The 20,429-nt window shown below is 37.2% G+C and overlaps 3 protein-coding genes across 12 annotated transcripts; 1 reads left to right on the top strand and 2 right to left on the bottom strand.

The window, feature by feature from the left end:
* Positions 1–10,398, bottom strand: slc25a23a (solute carrier family 25 member 23a). 7 transcript variants are annotated; one of them, XM_030138992.1, is made up of 12 exons: positions 9,948–10,398; positions 8,695–8,816; positions 8,523–8,664; positions 6,908–7,031; positions 6,686–6,773; positions 5,031–5,142; positions 4,744–4,902; positions 4,480–4,632; positions 3,988–4,101; positions 3,666–3,833; positions 2,998–3,145; positions 1–1,186 (listed from the first exon to the last, which is right to left on the bottom strand). In XM_030138992.1, the coding sequence occupies exons 2-12, from the start codon at positions 8,766–8,768 to the stop codon at positions 972–974; spliced, it is 1,497 nt and encodes a 498-aa protein (XP_029994852.1). In that variant the 5' UTR covers positions 8,769–8,816; positions 9,948–10,398; the 3' UTR covers positions 1–971. The 7 variants fall into 7 exon arrangements, with proteins under 7 accessions (XP_029994852.1, XP_029994862.1, XP_029994843.1 ...); XM_030139002.1 differs by having other exon boundaries at positions 8,523–8,659; positions 8,696–8,816; XM_030138983.1 differs by having other exon boundaries at positions 8,523–8,683; positions 8,714–8,816.
* A 3,182-nt stretch (positions 10,399–13,580) lies between these two features.
* LOC115422610 (regulator of G-protein signaling 5) lies at positions 13,581–18,490 on the top strand. Of its 4 annotated transcripts, none has more exons than XM_030139041.1 (6): positions 13,581–13,827; positions 13,943–13,999; positions 14,091–14,143; positions 15,878–16,041; positions 16,159–16,344; positions 16,391–18,490. In XM_030139041.1, the coding sequence occupies exons 1-5, from the start codon at positions 13,784–13,786 to the stop codon at positions 16,324–16,326; spliced, it is 486 nt and encodes a 161-aa protein (XP_029994901.1). In that variant the 5' UTR covers positions 13,581–13,783; the 3' UTR covers positions 16,327–16,344; positions 16,391–18,490. The 4 variants fall into 4 exon arrangements, with proteins under 4 accessions (XP_029994901.1, XP_029994894.1, XP_029994884.1 ...); XM_030139034.1 differs by having other exon boundaries at positions 16,159–16,357; positions 16,405–18,490; XM_030139024.1 differs by having other exon boundaries at positions 16,159–16,363; positions 16,405–18,490.
* Positions 18,371–20,337, bottom strand: c1h19orf53 (chromosome 1 C19orf53 homolog). Its single transcript, XM_030139053.1, has 3 exons — positions 20,181–20,337; positions 18,998–19,053; positions 18,371–18,901 (listed from the first exon to the last, which is right to left on the bottom strand). The coding sequence occupies exons 1-3, from the start codon at positions 20,269–20,271 to the stop codon at positions 18,755–18,757; spliced, it is 294 nt and encodes a 97-aa protein (XP_029994913.1). The 5' UTR covers positions 20,272–20,337; the 3' UTR covers positions 18,371–18,754.
* Positions 20,338–20,429: the final 92 nt, after the last annotated feature.

Here is a 20,429-nt window from a genome sequence, read left to right as displayed (position 1 = left end):
AAAAGCAGCACCAAGCATGCATTTATTTGCACATAATTTACATATTAAAAAGTTCATTACATTACACTGTCTTTTGTGACATACATAGGTCACTTCAGTCAATCAAAACCATTACTGTACGTGTACAGATCTGATAAAGGCTGTGTACAGTGTGTGGTACCAGCCGCCTCAGGGTTTTTAAATAGTAACAGACAGAAACAATCTCCCCTTGCTGACCAGACTCATAAAACGTGAGCATGTTAGAGATAATTACCTGCATTTTGTTATTTAGCTTTGGTAGCTTCATTTCTTTCATTTATAAAGTTCTTTGGTGCACTTTTTTCAATAGCAATCCTTTCTGTAGTCAAGTCCATTCATGTCCATGAATTCAGTAACTTTCTGTAGTTGTGTCGGTAATTATTGCTGTGCTTTAGTATTCCTAACACTTGCAGCATGTTCCTTAAATGCCTGATTGTGCAGCTCCTCATTTAGAGAACAGGAAATGGGACCAGCTTGATCAGTCTTTTCTATATTCGACCTGGGAGGGGAAAAAAAAAGATTCTGCTTTTTTTGTGGCTTTTAAGCAGTGAAGGAATGTAAAGCATTGCTCCAAGGTATACTTTTATCTGTTTGCTGGGAAATTGTCAAGTCCATGCAAGTCTTCATCAACTCAGTGCAGTAGCAGTGGGATAGTTGGTTAGCTTCCACACAATCAGTAACTTCAGGCATGCATTGTAATGCAGTATCACACGGGAAACTCATCACGTGAGAAATGTAAGAAAATGTGAGTTTTTCAAAAATATGAATTAATGCTGATGTGTTCTTATTTTTTCTGTTTCTTCCATGGTTTGTTTTTTATCCTCTCACCCCATCAGCATCGTTGCAAGATACTTCTGTCGAGAGGTGTGATAGACTCACACACAGCTATGGCACATTTCCTCATGCGCTGCCAGAGCATTTGTTGACGTGTTTGGAGATAAAAACATTCCACTTCAAACATCCTTTGCTTTTCCTCCTCTCCTACCCTCAATGTCCACTCCCAGGAGGATCCTTGTGTATTCGTAGACTACGTAGGACATGGTGACAGCAGGGATGACCTTCAGTAAGTTGGGAGAAATTCCTCTGTAAAGTCCAAACACTCCTTCCTGGATCACAATGTTACGAACCAGGGCCAACATAGATGGCTTAGGGTCTCCTTTCAATGATGCTGAGGAGGAAAAGAAAAAGACTGAGCTCCAACATCACAGTCTGGTACATGATAAATAGTGACATAACATCCACCTAGGTCCCTGTTTCTCTATCCACTGCTTTTTCTGTCTTTCTCTACACAATAATTATCATAATACATGACAAAAAAACTCTTAAAAAGAGAAAACATTAGTGCTGTTCCATCTTTCAAGGCCTGATACTCAGTTGATGAACTGCAAAACAACTTTCATAACACATGATAAATATAACTCAACACTAAAATGTTTAGCATTTTATTGTTTGAAATATCTCCTCACAGTCCTTCTTAGTGCATAGATTCTGCTCATTTGTCCTCACTTGACCTTCATATGAAACTTCAGTCATGTGACACAAAAGTGGTCATATAAAGGGAGACAGTCAGCAGTTCAGGTGATCTTTGGTGTCAAATTATTTGTTAAAACTCATCAATGTCATAGTATATCTATAAGTCATGTTGTTGGCTAAACTGTACGCAGCTGATGTGAGATACAACAACTGAATAAAATCTACCCGCTGTCTGCAGAAAAGCATGAGAGAAAGCTGAAAACTAGCAAAAAAAAGAGAGAACCCTGAGTTAAGAGGATATTCAAGTCATCATTTTTACAGTGTTTACATGCGTTTTTTTGTCTGTGTAACATACTCTTCTATACAATGCCTCTCAACAGTGACTCAAGGCATGTTGGTTTTCATGCCAGAGTGAAATTAATGTCAACCAGTGTTTCCAGGAGATATGTAAACAATTTACCAGATTGTAAGCCTTTAAAAATACCCAGTGTAAGGTACAGTATACATCAAATTTTATCAAAAAGCTGGATGATTAGTATGGTTAAATTATTTACCATTATTTACCATTCTACAGTCTGATACATACTTTTTTTCTAGATAACTGGTGCGAAATTAAAAGGAAAATATGACCATATTAGTGACTAAGAACATTAAACAGGGCTGCGCCATTCGGCGAAAAGTCATATTCCTATTTTTGCAGGCAATATAATGATTTACAATAATGATTGCAAGTGAGATAAACCAATGGCATTATATCTCTACTGGTTTGGATATCAAGGTCAGGGTCACTAAATCCAAAACATACAAGTTATGAAATTGCTGCCTTTTTGTGATCATGAGAATTATGCATTTTAAAACATTTCCCTGTGGTCTAAATAAACTGTAAATGCTATGTTTGGGTCAGAATTCTTCATTAATTAAACTCTACATGTCCATCTTCAACCCTATTTCTGAGTAATGACAGGAGACAGGTCATTTTGAGCGCTGGCCCTATAAATCCAAATGAACCACTTCACACCCCATCCCCTCCAGGTTGTTGACCATGCTGTTCTGTCTCATTTAGCTACTTGTGTTCATTAATACAACCAACAACTGAACATTTTAGGTAATCAGCTTTAAGTTTGGAAATATTTTCTGTATGGACTACAACCGCTGCTACTGACAAACAATTATGTCATACTCGGAGAAATGTTCAACAGAAGTCTTGACCTTATATGTGCAAATGTCGTGACGTAGCTAGTTATAGATGTAACAAATTAAGAAGGAAATTAATATAAAGATAGCTTTGCAGCACTTGGAGGGTTCAAATTCAAACTTCTTGAACTATTAGGGTCCAAATACACAAATAAATGAACCAAAGATGAATAAAAGTGGGTTTAACAAAATATGACTGCTCTAAGTAACTGCACAGGCTGACATTGCATTCATGATTTTGTTAATTGTGCATCTCTAATTCTAAGCTACATAAACATGATAAATTGAATCAATATGAAACACTTTCCTGACCTTGTGCCTGCATTCTGGTGCGGATCAGTGCCAGTGGGTAGCTTGCCAGCTGTCCACATGTGCTGGAGACAGCACCGCAGCCGACCAGAACCATCACCCCTGGGTCAGCTAAACCTGTATTCCTGTTCAGCCAGGAAAACTTCAGAGTCTGGAGAAAGAGAGATAAACAAAAGTTAAGACTGAAGAGATACACAGCATGAGAAGTGTCTAATCAAACAGTTCAGTGTGTGATATTTGTTGATGTCTAATAGTGCAGTTGCAGATTGGATCAACAGAAAAACCCCCACCCTCATTCTCCCTTGTTAAAATCAGTGTTGGTTTTATTTGTCCTGTGCTTTTAGTGAACTGTCCACACTCACATATAGTAGGCAACGGCACTGCATCCTAACACCAAATGCCATCAAATATGTCAAATTGACAAAAAAAAAAAGGTCATTCCATCAGAAGCACTGTACAACTGAGGAAAATGGTAGCACAACCTGGTGAAGTCCATTAAATACAACCCACTCCTTCTGTAAATACAAAAAAGTCATTCTAAGGCAATAAAAAAAGTTATTTTTCCATGATTATCCATTACTGAAAAGATACGTAAGAACATTATTTATATTAATGTGATCCTCTTAAATTCCCCTAAAATTGTACCCCCTATACCTTAAATATGCTCTAACCTCATAGACAGCCAGATCGATGCCAGCATATGGGATAATACTGAGCATGTTGGGTATGTAGCCCTTGTAGAAGGCCATGATACCCTCTTTCTGTAGGATCTGTTTAGCACAGTCGACAAGTCCTGAGTATTGGCCTGTATTCCTTAGTGTGAGACGTGTCTTAAGCACCTGTTAAAAAATATGAAAAAAACAAAACAAAACAAAAGATGGGACAAATCATAGAATGAGAAGAAGAAAAGGTTCAGTATTCATCTATACCAGAAGGATGATCATTTTCCAATGTTGTAAGAATGTGTTTATATGTGTATTACCCTGATATTACCTCCATCGGGTAGATTGTCGTCTGTGCTATGGCTCCAGCCAAAGAACCAGCAAGAAACCGTTCATAAACTCTTAGATTTCTCGTCTGATCGCTGCCTCGCATCATGTGTTTAATCTGTGCAGGATAGTATAGCAAAGTAGACATGAAGAGACAGATTCAAGACAGATTCAAAATGATATGATAGCATGGAGTCAGTGGAGAATGTACTGTAAATGTGTTTTTGTTGTTTTGAAAAGAAATTTTGACACATGTAAATGCTGTCACCTTTTTTAACGTCAAAAAAAAAAAGTGGAGACAAGGGAAAAACTACGCCAGGAAAAAATGATGCTGTGGAAAAGACAAACTCAAGTAGACTGAAGAAGCAGAGTAAGACATGTTTATAAATGACAGATATATTGCGTAATACAGGGCAATGCAAGAAAAGATTGAAATCGAAGATAAAGATATGTGTAAATGTTCAGATATGTAGGAAGTTGTCAAGCCTATTCTTACCTCTTCATAAGCTGTGAACTTGATCGCAGTTTCTGGGGCAATTTTGAGAACATTTACACCATTGCCCCTCCACAATGACCACGGTCCTCCCTCATTCAACATATGCTGAAAACCACTAAGTACGTTCCCTCTGAACACAGCAGAACCATGGACCTGAACAGAACATTGAGAACATTACTCAATGTTCATCAGATTAGCTGAGGCAGTAAATGCTTTGCATCAGGTGGATCAGAGAGATGGAGTTTGTATTTGTGTCTTGCTGACCTGCCGAAATACTTTGAGGCGGTCTAAGGGGGCCGTTCCAGTCCGAGCCACACATCCAGCCATGGCTCCAGCCATCAGCTGCCGCCAAACGTAACCAGACTCCTTCTCCTCTTCTGAAAATTCATCAGGAACCGTCAGCTGCTCACCTATATCCAGCATCTACTGAAGCCGTGGAAAGGATGCGCAAAATAGAAAAAAGGATTAATAAGAAGCAAAGACACTAAATCCTACTGTGTCGCTGTTATGTTGTTGAGTTACTTTAGGAGTACATATGTGGGTGTACTTACCACTGAGCGTTTCCAGTAGCGTGCCACATCTTCCATGTTAGAGAGCGAGTTAAACAGGAAGTAGTCACGCCACTCATTCCAGTCAATAGTCATGGTGCCGTCCTTGTCCATACTGGATGACACATATAAGAATTAAAATTAGACAATTCCTGTTGAAAGCTAGAGGGATTGGGTGAGATTGTAGAATGCGTTCAAGAATATTGAAACAACTGATCTCCGTGCTTGTCTCAACATATGTAAATATACGGTTGCGGAGAAATTATTAGACCACTCTTGTTTTCTTCAGTTTCTTGTTCATTTTAATGCCTGGTACAACTAAAGGTACATTTGTTTGGACAAATATAATGATAACAACAAAAATAGCTCAAAAGCGTTTAATTTCAGAGCTGATATCTATCCATTTTCCATGTTTTCTTGTTAATAACCAAAATCACTTAAGTTCTTACATCAATATCTATGGCATTGTACTGACAAAAACAGTGCTTTTAGGCATTCCATGTTTTCCTTTTTGTCTGTTTTAGTCACATGATACACACAGGCGTTAGTACTTGATTGCATAACCATTGTTTTTGATGACTTTTGATGGTATAGCAATTTTTTCCATGACTGTATATGTATGCATGTACAGTATGTATACAGACATATAAGCTACGATAAAGTTGGATATCGTTTGAGAATTCTTCATTCTGGTATCAGATTCAATACCTATGCTTTAGTAACAATTCCTAAACTAAAAAAAAATAAATAAACACAATTTCCCATTTTAATACTACCGAAATCCTATTGCACATTGTGGTTTAATTTTTCAGCTCAATACAATCAAAGCAGTTTTACAACATAAAAAAATAAACACATTTACCACAGTTTAGATGTATCTGCTAACATATTACCATTAATGAAAAATAAATAAAAGATGTGCGCACATTCTGCATGCACTGATGGAATTAACGAGATACTTATATTTGGTACCAAATGATACCAAAGAATATTAGCAATTCTTGTCAGTGCTATAGGTGTATTTAACTATGACTGGTTTACATTTATGTTAGGTATATTTATTCTGTGTATGGTTTTACTTTCCCAGAGCATTAAAGGCAAAGTAAAAAAACATTTTCCTTTGAAAAACACAATAAATAGTTCATTGTCACTTCTGACCCTCTGTCAGTGTGTGATGCTGTATTTACTTGCAGCTACTATGCCCTCTGCTTGGATTTTCTATTTTCCTCTTGTTTTGCTGTGTTCATAACATTACAAGGGTGTAAACCTTTGTCTTTTGTTTGTATCTCCAGCTAACAATAGCATCGCTCAGTGTGTGTAGACAGAACTACATGAAAAAAAACCCAGCACCTCCAGTCATGTCTTTCAGCTGTACAGTATATTGTATCTAGAATATTCCCCCAGAATATTTGCAAAGGCCTGTGTTTATTTATATGCATTTTTACAGTATAAGAGCTATGACAGAATCAAGAAATAAGTTATTTATCCATGAAATGGCTTTTTGTCTCGCTATCATCCGTCACTCCATCTGTGTGATCTATTGCTCGTTCAACCACTGTTTTCTCTTCCTCATTTTCTGAGTAGAGAGGAGGAGCCGAGTTTTAACTGCTGTGTTTACAAACAATGAAATACTACATACGTTGCCTTCAAAATCAGACCTTTTCAAAATCCTGGTGGCGTCCTTGAGGCTAATGTTGACGCCGATGGTGTGTAGTGAATGCTGGATCTCTGCTGCATCTATCTGACCTGAAAATATTCACCATTCACACACCATGAGAGAGACAGAAGAGATACAGTTAGTCAATGGAAAGGATATCTGCATTCTGTTTTACATATGTGTAGTTTTGTTATGGATTCTTCTTTGTTTTTCAGTTACAGACCGTCATTGTTTCTGTCCAGGCTGCGAAACATGAGTTTGAGCTGTTTTTCGTGGCTGCGGAGATACTGGCTGAACTCCTCGAAGTCCAGTACTCCATCCTGGTTGGTGTCTCCTGCCTCCACAATCTGAAAGACAAACAGCAACAGTTATAATGGACACAAGAGGATGCAATCCAGGCAGTAGACTTCACCGGTGGGTAGGCAACAGGTGTCCAAGAAATGCTGCATGAATTATGCCCCTTTTCCACTGCACCTTTCCAACATGACCCGGCTCAATTCGACTCAACTCTATACAGTTTTTATAATCCAAAAATAGGAGCAATGGTCCTGTAGTCCAACGGCATATTGAAATATTTAAAGTCATTAATTGACATTTCTTTGGCCTTTCAAGGTCACTCAAGGTCAAAGGTCAAGGCACCATGTGAAAGCCCATTTGTGATTTTCTATCTATTGCCAATAGTAATCTTATCAATATCTTGAATTGTATTGAAATTCTAGCACTTTGAAATTTTTCCCATTATAAACCAATGGAGATTTAAAAAATGTTAAAAATTCAAAAATCGGTATTTCTCAATTCTTTGAACAAATGAGGTAGACCTTGCCCCAGGGAACCTCTGCTATGAATTTCAACTGATTCTGGCTGACGGTTTTGGAGAAGAAGTTTCTTGAAAAACTGTTTACAGATGGACAGACAGATGGACGATGGACAGACAGATAACGGACGGACGGACAGACAGACAACAACTGATACCAATAGTCCATCAGAACTTTGGGCGTTGGACTAAAAAGGCCAAAATACCCTGTATCATTAGTGCTTATCTCCACTTGTTGGACAGATATTACTACAGCATGTTATGAAGAAAGAAGAAATGACACAAAATGTAAAGTGTGAGATATATTTGTCTGATGAAAATTAGATCAAACAAAAACGTCAATGTAATTTTAAACTAAACTTTAAAAAATAGATTTTTTTTTTTTCACATTCAGGACCACTTAACTTTTTCATTTACCACCAATCACACTTGTCTGAAAGGTTGTATTTGTGAAATGTCATAGAAAATTGAATGTATTTTACTAGTTCACATTGTCTATGGTGAGCCCTGACACATAGACAGAGAGTATGGAAAAAAATGGAAGAAAAATGTGGAAGAAAAACACAATAAACAGCTTTTAGTGTGAGTTTTAAAATGTAAACACAATCAATAAAGAGACACGACAAAAATGGCTGATTTTGGATAAAGATCCCAGTGTGGAAAACAGATCAAGTTTGCATGACAGAGAAAAAGGTTATGTTCTCGTCTTACAAGGTCCTACTTCTGGTACTAAAATAGACAGCATGCTGCCCTTTACATGTGTACACACACACACACACACACACACACACACACACACACACACACACACACACACAGGCAAAGACATTAAAGACTGCATGACCTACACACTTTCAGCCAAAACAAACTGAGACTGTGTGTATTCACAATATTGCAAGTCTGTATGTGTCTGGAGCTGTTGCACAAATAAAAAAACAGCACATCAGGACAATTAATGAAATTTTACAAACAGTAAAGAAAAAGGGAAAGATTTAGAAGCTAAATTTCAGATTTCCTGTTTTACCCTCTCCAAGGTTCCCCGTGAAAGTCCTCTCCCTGCCAGCCCCGTCCGCAGCTCAGAAATGTCAATGCGTCCATCTTTGTTGAGGTCCAGCTGATCGAACAGCTCGGCCCAGCGCTTCTGCCTGTCCTCATCCGAACCAGAACTAGAACCAGAACTAGAACCAGAACTAGAACCAGAACCAGAACCAGCATATCCATGGTCCTGGCAATGCACCCAGGGGAGCCAGGTCAAGTGATGGGATCCCATAGCATCAGGGTCTGCTGACCAGACGCATGGACATCAGGATGTCAAACTCTAAAGTCGAACAGAATGGAAAGATTAATTAAGAAAACCATTAAATAATAACATTTTTTCAGGTTTTAGTATAAAGTAGAAAAGAAAATGTTATGTTAGTATATATGAAAGAAAAAAAGGGTCTAATTGGATCATTCCAGATCTTTTGTTTTTACTTAAGGGAATGACAAACATTTAACTAAAGTAATCAAATCCATTAGTTATGTAACAGGTAAAATGGGGTCACAGGATGGTAAAGCTCTGTCTAAAAGGGTCAGGAGCTAGAAGAGACCACTGACTGGAGTTAAACCAGGGGGTGTCAAACATACGGCCCAGAACACATTAACAGTCAAGGACGTCACTGAGTATTGACACAATGTACTGATCCTAAAGTTAAATGCTATATTTTTCATTTCCAGATGCCTGTTACTAAATGTTTTGTGCCTTTGTGTCCACTGTGATCTGTGTGCTGTAATGCACATGTGTAAATGCTAAGTTGAGGCATAACACTATTAAAATTGCACTTAATTATTAAGACATTTCAGATTGTTGATGGTTGTTCAGAATAATCACTTTTTTTTTTTTTTGAAAAAGGACAATTTGTAAATGTAAAAAAAAAAAATCCCAATTTCACTTTTTTTCCCACTAAAACAAGGAGAAAAATTTGGACATGCCACTATTTCTAACTTATTATACTGTTATTTTACTGGTCTGGCCCACTTGAGACCATATTGGTCTGTATGTATTTGATATCCATGGGTTAACCTAATCAGGATGTGTGTGTGCGTGTGTGAACGGAAGGGACATATCTGCACACCATGCAATAATAAATAATCCTGTCATGTGGAGCTGTCAGACGGCTCTGCTGTTGTGGTTCATGCGTATCCTCTGACTTTCATGCAGCCATTTTCATGTCCACTGTTGTTACTTTGAATTTCACCATATTCCTCCTATGGTCCAGTGGGTCTGTGGTTTCTTAAACACTGTGGAAGTAAAACCCCTCAGATTATTCCTGTATTTTGAGTCACTGTTTCCATAAATCGACGCTGATCAGTTCGATGCCCCTAAACTGTGAACAGTCGGGTTAAATCTGATCCACATACCGCAGTTAGTTCCAACACTGTGCATGTTGTCACTCACAGTGGTGTTTACCTCCAAACCCGCCCATGGTGGGATGCACAAGATCTGGACTCTGGAACCTCCGGGACACGGGTACATGGATCTGGATCTGACCGACTCCGTCCAAAAACCAGATCTGACAGCGGACCAGGGTCTGCGGGTCCCTGGGGGTCCACAGGACTGGAGATCAGAGCAATCGATCTTGATCCGTCTTGAAGGTTTCACGACGGCTCCTACTGAGGAAACAGGAAGCGACACGGACACATGCCCTCCTCCCACGGGCGGTGGAGTGAGTCTGCTGTCAGGTCCACGAGTGGGGACGGACTGAGTGAGCTGTGGGTGTGAAGAATGAACACTGTATCTATTTACAAATACTGTGTCTGAACACTGATGGAACGGGGCTGATTTCCTCCTGATAAACAGTAAAAATAGGGGAGGCTGGGGACAGTTGTAACATGGGCAGGGATCAGGAGCAGTGGAGACTGGTGAGATTATTTTTTGGTGGGGTGCATTATGCAAGTGCACTATAGCCACATATCACCACTAAGGTATGCCAAAGCACATGAACCACTATTTTAAAATATTAATTTGAATTAAAATAAAAATACACAGTACTGTATGTGCTTCCAGTCATTTATTTTTATATGTAAATTTCATCTGTCTGTCCTTCAGACATGCAAATCTGTCCATGACTCTCTTGTTAAAGTGAAGCATGTCTCTGACAATTTTCTTTACACCGATAACATGGCCAGTGCATTTAGACCAGCAGTGAAGGTAGTGCAGCTGGATCGCATTAAAAGAATAGAAAATCAACGTAAGGGTTAAAAGATGTCAAAATTATCATGTGCCAAGATTCAAACCCCGGCCTCCCACATCAACACCAGTAGAGTTACCCACTGAACTATCCTGCTGCATGTACACATTTTAGTAGCATTACCTACAGACCTACTCGCTGATTCCATTTCTGAGGAAGGTCTTGATTCTTTTTGGGACGTGATGTTTACTCCTGTGGGTGGTGCTTGGGCAATTTTTTTTGAGCCCCGAGGCTCTCCTATCTCTTGTACTGGAGGGGCCTACAACGCACGTGCCATGTGTAACGAGAGTCTATTACAGTAAACAGAGAGCCATGGGCACAGATTTTTGCACCCCAAACAGGAAACATTTAACTTGATTACTCACTAAACTTTTTCAATTCAGTTCAATTCAACTTTATTTATAGAGCACATTTCATGCACAAGGCAGACTCAGTGTGCCTCACAACATATATATATATATATATATATATATATATATATATATATATATATATATATATATATATATATATATATACATATATATATATATATATATATATATATATATATATATATATATATATATATATATATAGTTGGTAATGAAAACAAGCAACAGTCAAATAAACAGTAGAAAAAGGGAATGGATTAATGTCCTGGGCATCCCCTGTCCTTAGACCCTCCTTTTCTGCAGGAAAAACTCCAAAAACCCAGCGGGGAAAAAAGAAACCTTGGTGAGAACCACAGTGAAGGAGAGATCCACTCCCATGGACAGACAGGCTATAGATGCACCAGGACTGATGGACCTCCATTTGCAGATGTAGTTCCAGTCTGTAAAGATGCAGTAGGGTGGGGGCACATGAAGGGGTCCATCTAGTCAGATGAGACAGGTAAGGGGGAGGAGGTCCATCCAGACAGGTGAGGGTGAGGAGGTCCATCCAGACAGGTGAGGGTGGGGGAGGAGGTCCGTGGTCACAGGTCAGGACAGGACACAGATGAGTCACCTCAGATCCCGTCGTCATTAGGCCCCAGGCGGCTACAACTGAAACAGTAGCCACTCCCCCAGAGGGGAGTGGGAAAAGGGACAGCGGGTGAATAGTGATGAACAGACTAAGTAAACTAAATATTGGAAATTATAAGTACAGATAAAAGTGGTACGTAGTAGTACATGCGCACATACCCACACAAGCACACATGCACACACTCAATTCAACAGAACGCAGTCAAATAAAGGTTAGTTTTTAACCTGTTTTTTAAAATGGCTACTGGTGTGGCAAATCTAATTGCATCAGGGAGGGTGTTCCATTTTTGTGGGGCATATACACTAAAAGCTGCCTCCCCTTTCTTGGATCTGGTATGAGGGACGAGTAAGTTGCCACTGCCTGTTGACCGCAGTGTTCTTCCTGGGGTGTAAGTGATGAGCATATCTGTGCTGTACTGAGGTGCAAGGCCATGTAGTGCTTTGTAAACCAGGAGCAGGATTTTGAAATTGATTCTTGTTTTAACAGGTAACCAGTGCAAGGATTTAAGAATGGGTGTGATGTGTTGATATTTCTTGGTACCAGTGAGAATACATGCCGCTGCATTTTGAATGAGTTATAACCTGTGAATACTTGACTTTGGGAGTCCAGTGAATAAACCATTACAGTAATCGAGTCTGCTTGTTATGAGTGCATGGATGAGTTTTTCAGAAAAGACCAAAAACATTTTTAAAATATATTTGAATGCAGATTATACACACTACTCATGGGCTGTTTCATATATAGCTCATTTATTTGAATATTAATGGTTTTGGTTTTTTTTTTTTTTATTGTTTTTTGGGATTCTTATTGTCCTCTTCTTCATGTGAGATAGGTAGGGTGGTGCCCTTGCACCCTCTATTGACAAATTGCCACTGATCAGAAGTGAAGCCAATGAGCCCCTTTACATCACCATAAAAATATGGCAACTGGAAGTAATCACATAACTGTAAAAACTGGATGTGAGGCATTTACATGCACAATAAAATAAGAGGAATGTGTCTGAAAATAAAAATGTTTCCAGCTTTATGATCAACAATGTATTTTCATAGAAAAAAATCATCAAAATACATCAAGAATAATAATCAGCTCTTTAACACAAGCATAACGACTCCTCAATCAAAAAATGTACCCCCTCGTAACCTGAATATAGATAGATAGATAGATAGATAGATAGATAGATAGATAGATAGACAGACAGACAGACAGACAGACAGACAGACAGACAGACAGACAGACAGACAGACAGACAGACAGACAGACAGACAGATAGATAGATAGATAGATAGATAGATAGATAGATAGATAGATAGATAGATAGATAGATAGATAGATAGATAGATAGATAGATAGATAGATAGATAGATAGATAGATTCAAGTCTAAAGTGCACAGAAGGAAAATGGTGAGATGATTTAAAAATCAATGTTCTTGGAGGAGCAGTTACTGAGGCAGAGGAGGGCACAGAGATGGACATTTGCCACTTCATAGATAAAAACATCCCTGTGCTGTTTTCTGCAACTTGACAATTATGACAAAGAACAAGCATAAAACAAATTACAGTGGTATTTATTGATATTGTCAGTTTTTGTCTTCCCACAGTCCTATGACCATTTAGAGCTGAGTGATGTTATCAGCCCACCTGCTCCTCCATCATCACATTATTCTTTCATAATAAAAAAAACACACACCAGAGGACAGTCATAGTTTTATTGTTGACATGAGCTTTAAAAAAATCACTGATCCCTGACCATCCCATCACCACAGCCTGACTTTACTGGAAGTTCCCTTCATTTACTTTTCCTATCACCGTACATGTGTTGTCTTAGTTTGTATCTCCCTGTTGACAGACCTACATGAGCTGTAGACACGTACACCACCAATGTCTGTCAGCTGTTTTCACCTCTATTCAGCTGCCATTTCCCCACCTGCCTGAGTCTGACAGACCTGAGGGAGGTGGCAGACTATATAAGAGCAGAACTCTAGTCTAAAAAGCTGATCACACAAAGAAATTGGTCAATTTTACCTCCACACATTTTCTGAGAGAATCCTCGATGTGTAAAGGCCTCTCCTACCTGCCATCCTCATGCCTGGAAAAGTAAGTGTTCAACTGAGTTATGTTTGTTCTTTTTTCAAAGGAGCATTTCTGAATTAGGAACATAATATTTTGGTTACAGAACTCCCAGTGATTTTTTTTAAACCATGTGTTTTAGGGCAAAAGGGATGAGGGTGAAGTTAAGCCACCTGGCTGAAACTCACCACAAGCACAAGTAAGTCTGTACTGTCAAACCTAATCAATTATATCACATCCTTAGCACGGGTTTTAGGTTAACGTGTGACTTTGTTTATGTTTCTTTTCAGGGTTCAGGATGGAAAAACTCCTCAGGATTTGGAGTCTTTGCTCAACAACAAGAGTGAGATGCAGTTTATTGATTTATTTCTTATCACTTAATACTACCAATGGGTGGTCTATTGTTTCAGTGACTCATAAAACAGGGCTTTTTCATTGAAAAACTGGTGCATTTAATGTTAGAGCTTCAAGTAAGATTTCATTATTTTTATATGCAGCACTGCTGTGCTTTTCCTGTAGTTACACTGATCAACACTTTTAAAAAAAAAAAAAAATTAATTATCTGCCTCTTATATAATCTTATATACTTTAATAAGATGATTTGGAAAACAGATGACAAAAGTGCTAGTTAGTTGATGTTTTCAATATATGATAAAGTGTTATTACACATATATTTGGGATTATGTACATTTTTACAATGGCTTTATAAATCATCCACTAGAAATAACCAGTAAAGTGTAGATCTGTAGAAAAAGTAGATCTGGTAGCTCTGAGACAAACATTCCTTTGGAGGTAAACCCATTCTCTTATTAATTTTCAGAATTTCACTTAAGACTGTATCTCGGAAACGACAACCAACCAGCATTTTTGGATTATTTTTTTCTTTATTAGTGACTCAAATTTGGTAAAGTTTCATTAGTTTTATTCTGGACATTTTTTGCTAGTAGATCAGTGTTACAGTCAATTGTATTCAGTGTCAAAGAACTCAGCTTATTATAGTTTAATAAAGTAGGGTGCAATAAAAAGCAGTGAAAAAAATAATTTTATTAGCTGAAATAAATTTAAAAATTAAGAAGAACAATACCTGATATTCTAAAAATGAAATAAAATTGGAGGTAAAAGTTGTAGTTTTCATCAGGAAGTTTGAGAATTCACCTGAACCACCTCATATATAGTGTATAGAAGAACTGCCTTAGTTCATGGTGCACATCTATAAAGTGTGTTTGTATTTACCTACATATGTAATTCATGATGGGTTTGAAAATCATCTTTCATTCCACGTGTCATGTCACCTTTTTTCAGATTCTTATAAATCAAGGCTGTTGTCCTAATACTTGAAACACTAAAACTAAGACCAAAGTCAATTTCTAAAAGTCCAGAGAAACAGATGGAAATAGTCTCTTGGTTTTATCACAGTTCTGTTAATGTGCACTGTTCCTATAACCTGTGAATCAAGTTAAAAAAATAAGTTGTGATCATCTTCATATAATTTCTCGTCTGCAAACTTTGGTGATTCCCTACAAATTGTGAATATGTTACTAATAATTACTATATGTGGATGTATAGATTTTTTATCTTAAAGTCATCTGTGACCTTGACTTTCAGCCTAATGCTATATGTGTACGTAGTGAAATTGTTTCAAATGAGTGTTTCCCAAGATATGATTTTTTAAAGCATATTTACTGCTGATATTATGATGATATAATAATATCATATGTAATAACGTGTATAGAGTGCTATATCTGACAAGGACTGACACTGACTGAAATCTACATTAAGTTCTGAAAAAAAAAAAGAAAAAACCTTTACCATTTTATTTATTTTTTCATTCATATTTGTTTCTTTGTTGTGAGAAATGTCATATTTTGGGAATTTTTAGAGTCAGTGGCCTGAGCTTTGACCGAAGGTCTTGGTGTCTTTTTCCCTTAAACTCATCTTTCCAAAATGATATTAATTGTGTTCACGTGTTTTTAAGGTTCAACACATTCATGGCAGACAGATCCCTTATCACTGTACATTTTTGAGTCTGTCTTGTTTTGTTTCCTTCTCTTTGGCTCATTCCGTTGGGTTCCCTCAGCTGGTCTGGAGGTGTTTCGTGGTTTCCTGCAGTCTGAGTTCAGTGAGGAGAACCTTGAGTTCTGGCTGGCGTGCGAAGACTACAGGGTTTCTCCTTCAAACCTGCAGAGGACCAAGGCTGATGGGATCTACAGCCAGTTTATTAACCCTGACGCCCCGCAGGAGGTCAGATGAACTAAAAAAACATTAAATATCTGCAGGGAAATGACAAAGAGGAGATGGACATGCAATCTTTAGGGGTAAACAGAACCCTAAGCGCCTGTTTTTTTTTTTCTTCGTCAGGTAAACTTGGATGCTGAGACCCGTGAGGGGCTGCTGAGTGTGATGGATTCTCCTTGTGTTGACACGTTCAACAAAGCGCAGCAGAGGATCTATAACCTGATGGCGAAGGACTCGTTCCCTCGGTTCCTGCGTTCTTCTCACTGCATGGAGGCCATTTGGGATTTTTAAACATATAATAATCATAGCGTGTATATATATATATATATATATATATATATATATATATATATATATATATATATGAACATATGATTAAACCACACAGACCTGCTTTAGAAATGAGTGCTGATATGTCTGTGCTGCTTCACTTTGTTCACTGTATTTTATCATTTAACAAACAGCTTGTTTTGTGATGGTTTCTCAGATGCTTGTGTTGTGTCTGTGTATTATCAAATGTGTGCTGCTGTTTGTTTGTAGCTGAATAATATTTTATTAAAATCATGAAGCTAAATGTCAAAACAGCATAAATGTTGAAAACTACAAATGAAATCCACAAGAATAAATGATAAATACCTCATTAAAGAGACTGTAACACTACTATAAAAATGTGGTCAGTAGTTACTTTAAAAAACACAAAACAAAACATATACATAAAAACAAACTGATGTCTTATTCACAAGACAATTAAGATGTTCTTTTAAAAGTTAATTAAATGGACTTTCAACAATTGTTAAAGTTTATTATATTTGCTAAATATTTCACACCAGGATATTTCTACCTTTAACAAATCTCTAGGTAAAATTAGATTTACTTCAATAATTTTACCTCATTTTCTTCAAGAATTGATAAAAAAAAGACTAAAAACACTTTACATTCATTAAAGTGTCAAGACAGTTAAATGTGGCACAATTAAAATGCAGAAAAGGTTATAAATTACGTGGAAATTTAGAATAACTGAAGCCAATGAGTTAAAAAAAAAAAAAAAAAAATCTATTTTATCTGCTTAATCAACATAAATTAGTTAGAAAGTCATCAATTAATCATCAACTCAGTTTAATATTTATTAAATCCACTTTTAGCCTATTTTTAAGTAAATATTGCTTTGATTTATTAAGTGTTATTTCACTCCAGTCTCAGTTTTTTTGTGTTTGCTGCATGGTACGTCATAAAATACACAAGTTTTTTTTTTTTTTTTTAATGGATATTTTCCAAATTTACTTCAGTCAAAACTTGATAAAAATCTATATTTACATTAAAATCTATCAGCCCTACCTCTAGTCAATGAGCTGGCCTAATAATAACTCTGAGCCTTGACACTATCCACGGCCACTTTCACAGTATTAAAACAGTCAGTCCAAACAACCGGGCCCTCCTTTAGTGAACTGGCTTCACCTTGGGAAAGTTTGGTCAACAACACAAACTGAGGTGCTGCTCAAACATAAACACACCCAAACCTGATATGACTCACCTGTGACTTACAGATTAGAAATTTATCTCTGCCAAGGAGGTTATGTTTTTACCAGCGTTGGTTTGTCTGTCTGTCTGTGTGCAAGATAACTCAAAAAGTTATGGACAGATTTGGATGAAAATTTCAGGAAATGTAGGTACTGGCACAGGGAACAAATGATGACATTTTGGTGGTGATCGAGGGGGGGCGACTGATCTGCCTTGGCGGAGGTCTGCGCTCTCCGAGTGCTTTTCTAGTTTGTCATGTATTAATAAATAATTCACTGAGATGTACAGTTAAAGGATGAATTGTTCTTTTATAGGCTGAGAAAAGCCTATTTCTACTCATTTTTATCAGACTAACTCTTTAAAAAGCCTCTTGGATCATCTGAAAAATTTATTGTGGCAAAGATGGAATTAGGATTGTTTTTTTGAGCTCATGGAAAGTTTACTTTTTAGAGACTCAGGGTTTACACAACTACACTGCAAACATATGATCAACTTGTAGTCTATAGTGGGCTGCTGTAGATTAAACTGCCAACAGTTCATGAAGTAGCTCAAAAGAACTCAACATTAAACATCAGGAAAAACATAACATACACACAAATATATGTAAATTCAAAAACACTATATTGTATTTAATAACAAAACTACAACTACTTTGACTTACGTTTTTCTATACATTTACTTGTAGCACAGGATATATAGAAAATGTTGGATCTGAATACTTCTACCACTGTTCATTTAAGATTGTAAACATAAAAATATCAATTATATAATTACCATGGAAAGTTGAGACCACAAAAACAATGAGTCTGGTTTTCTCTCACTTTAACCCTGACATTTTATTGTTTTCATGCAATAAAATGATCATTTACAAAGGGATTGAAGTATGATCTTGTGTAAATTCTGCTTTGAAAAAGGATTTGACCAACATGACATCAAAAAAATAAAAAATAAAAATCAGGAAATCCATATTGTGCCCCCTGGTGGAGGTTGACAGCCTGTTTGCATTTCACATCCTCGATATCATTTCTCATGTTCAGTTCTTCATTATAAGATGATAAACATCAGCCTCTGTACATTCATTGACCTGACTGCAATTTCCTGAAGTCAAATTAAACTTGACATTTATCTTAAATTATGTTGTCTACTCAGTGTTCCATTTTCATACTCCTTGATTCTGTAATTCAGTCCCATATGTCTGGTCCTATTTAGAGCTGGATCCTGGACGTGATGGGCCCTGGCCACCTTTACCCTCAGCTCCTTTAACGACACTCAGTGGCTTGTGGAGTGAGGAGCTGGCCTTCTGGGTCACCTCCTGCTCTATCTTGTTCCTGATAGCGACCTCTAGACCCTACAGAAACAGGAGACAGTAATAATCATGTTTATTAATACCATGTTAAACTCAGTACTGTGCCTGTCCATAATGTCTCTTTAATCGGGTTCTTACCTTCTTTAGCTTCTGTTGCTCAATGACCTGAGCCTTCTTAGGTGCAATGATCCTCCCTTTGTAAAGAACAAATTTAAGTAGAGTCAATAACAGACAACATACAACAAATTAAATTTACATTCCTCTTTCAAAGACAGTATAGTAACTAAATAATTCAGTAGTTTTTCTTAATCAAATTGTAAATGTTATTTTTATTAACTATTTATTAACCCGCTCCCTGAAGGGGAGACAAGGAGTATTGTTTTTGGTTTGTTAAAACTTTAGCAGCAAAACTATTGGTTGAATTCATACCAAATTGGGTTTAGAGATTCCCAATGACCAAGATCATAAATCAATCATAAATTTCTATGATGATCACAACCTTTAATTACAAGAACAGAGGTGTATTCACGGTAATTATAATGTAAAAATGAATAGGAACCTTTAATATTCTCTACTTGAAATTAACTTTGTATATTCCCTAAATTACGGTCATTAGTCCTTTAGCTCAACAAATAAAATACAATTAAACAAACAATTAGTATATTATATATATTCAGTTATATATATTAAAAAGACAGAAATTGGTGGATACGTTCTGTTTGCCATAATAGGCTATTGTGCATCACTTTCCCATTTTCAACCTTCACTGTAACACCAAAGTTTATGTCACACACTAGCAGTAAACTGTAAACTCCTCTTTGCAGATATGTGTTAGAATGTTATTGTATTAAATCTAAAATCTAAAAATAAAAAATACCTACATTCAAGTAAACCCTCAATCTTCTCTTTCCTAATAAACCTGGTAAAGCTTTCAAAACCAACAATAACTGCAGAAATGAGGCCTACTAAAACCACAAACACAGTGTTACCACAGACAGGAAGTAAACAGCGGAAGCACATTTAGGAAACACCCGAGGTCAAACAGCTGTGTATATTTTGGTGTTCATTACCTTCTTCTCTCACATCTTTCCATTTGTAATCTGAAGGTTTATTTTAGTGAGTAGCTGGTTTTACAGCCAAACAAACAAATGCGAATGAATAACTTCCCTCCTATTTATGTTGAATAAACAAAATTGAGTCCAGCTGAAAATGTGTTTCGCTGATGTTTCCGCGCTGGTCACAGGATATAAACAGATTGCATTGAAAATACGCGTCGTGTCCTTTTTAACAACGTTTGAATAAAGACATGTTCCCCTCGTACCTCCTTTCTTAGGTCCTTTCTGCTTGTTTGATTGATGTTTCTTATTCGCTCCAGGCCGCTGAGCTTTAAACTTCTGAGAACCTTGTGCCATTTTTGCAAACCGGAAACACAAGGGATGTTCTTCTTCTTTGGTTTTGATTGGCAGCCGGCACTCGACTTAACATTCGCATCACCGCCACCTACAAAACCAAAGGATGGTCTTCTACCGCTTCTTCTTCTTCTTCCTCATTTTTTTTCTTCTTCGTTGGT

This window comes from Sphaeramia orbicularis, chromosome 1, assembly GCF_902148855.1.
Source record: "Sphaeramia orbicularis chromosome 1, fSphaOr1.1, whole genome shotgun sequence".
NCBI classification, from domain to species: domain Eukaryota; kingdom Metazoa; phylum Chordata; class Actinopteri; order Kurtiformes; family Apogonidae; genus Sphaeramia; species Sphaeramia orbicularis.
This window is presented reverse-complemented; position numbering and strand designations above follow the sequence as displayed.

Coding starts and splice junctions, on each gene's coding strand:
- slc25a23a (XM_030138960.1), bottom strand. CDS start 8,768: ATGGGATCCCATCACTTGACCTGGCTCCCCTGGGTGCATTGCCAGGAC. Junction 4,633..4,743: donor GCCTCAAAGTATTTCGGCAG/GTCAGCAAGACA, acceptor TGTTCTGTTCAG/GTCCATGGTTCTGCTGTGTT. Junction 3,834..3,987: donor CGACAATCTACCCGATGGAG/GTAATATCAGGG, acceptor ATTTTTTAACAG/GTGCTTAAGACACGTCTCAC.
- LOC115422610 (XM_030139041.1), top strand. CDS start 13,784: ATGTGTAAAGGCCTCTCCTACCTGCCATCCTCATGCCTGGAAAA. Junction 14,144..15,877: donor GTCTTTGCTCAACAACAAGA/GTGAGATGCAGT, acceptor GGGTTCCCTCAG/CTGGTCTGGAGGTGTTTCGT. Junction 16,042..16,158: donor ACCCTGACGCCCCGCAGGAG/GTCAGATGAACT, acceptor TTTCTTCGTCAG/GTAAACTTGGATGCTGAGAC.
- c1h19orf53 (XM_030139053.1), bottom strand. CDS start 20,271: ATGGCACAAGGTTCTCAGAAGTTTAAAGCTCAGCGGCCTGGAGCGAAT. Junction 19,054..20,180: donor GAAAGGACCTAAGAAAGGAG/GTACGAGGGGAA, acceptor TTCTTTACAAAG/GGAGGATCATTGCACCTAAG. Junction 18,902..18,997: donor AGCAACAGAAGCTAAAGAAG/GTAAGAACCCGA, acceptor CTGTTTCTGTAG/GGTCTAGAGGTCGCTATCAG.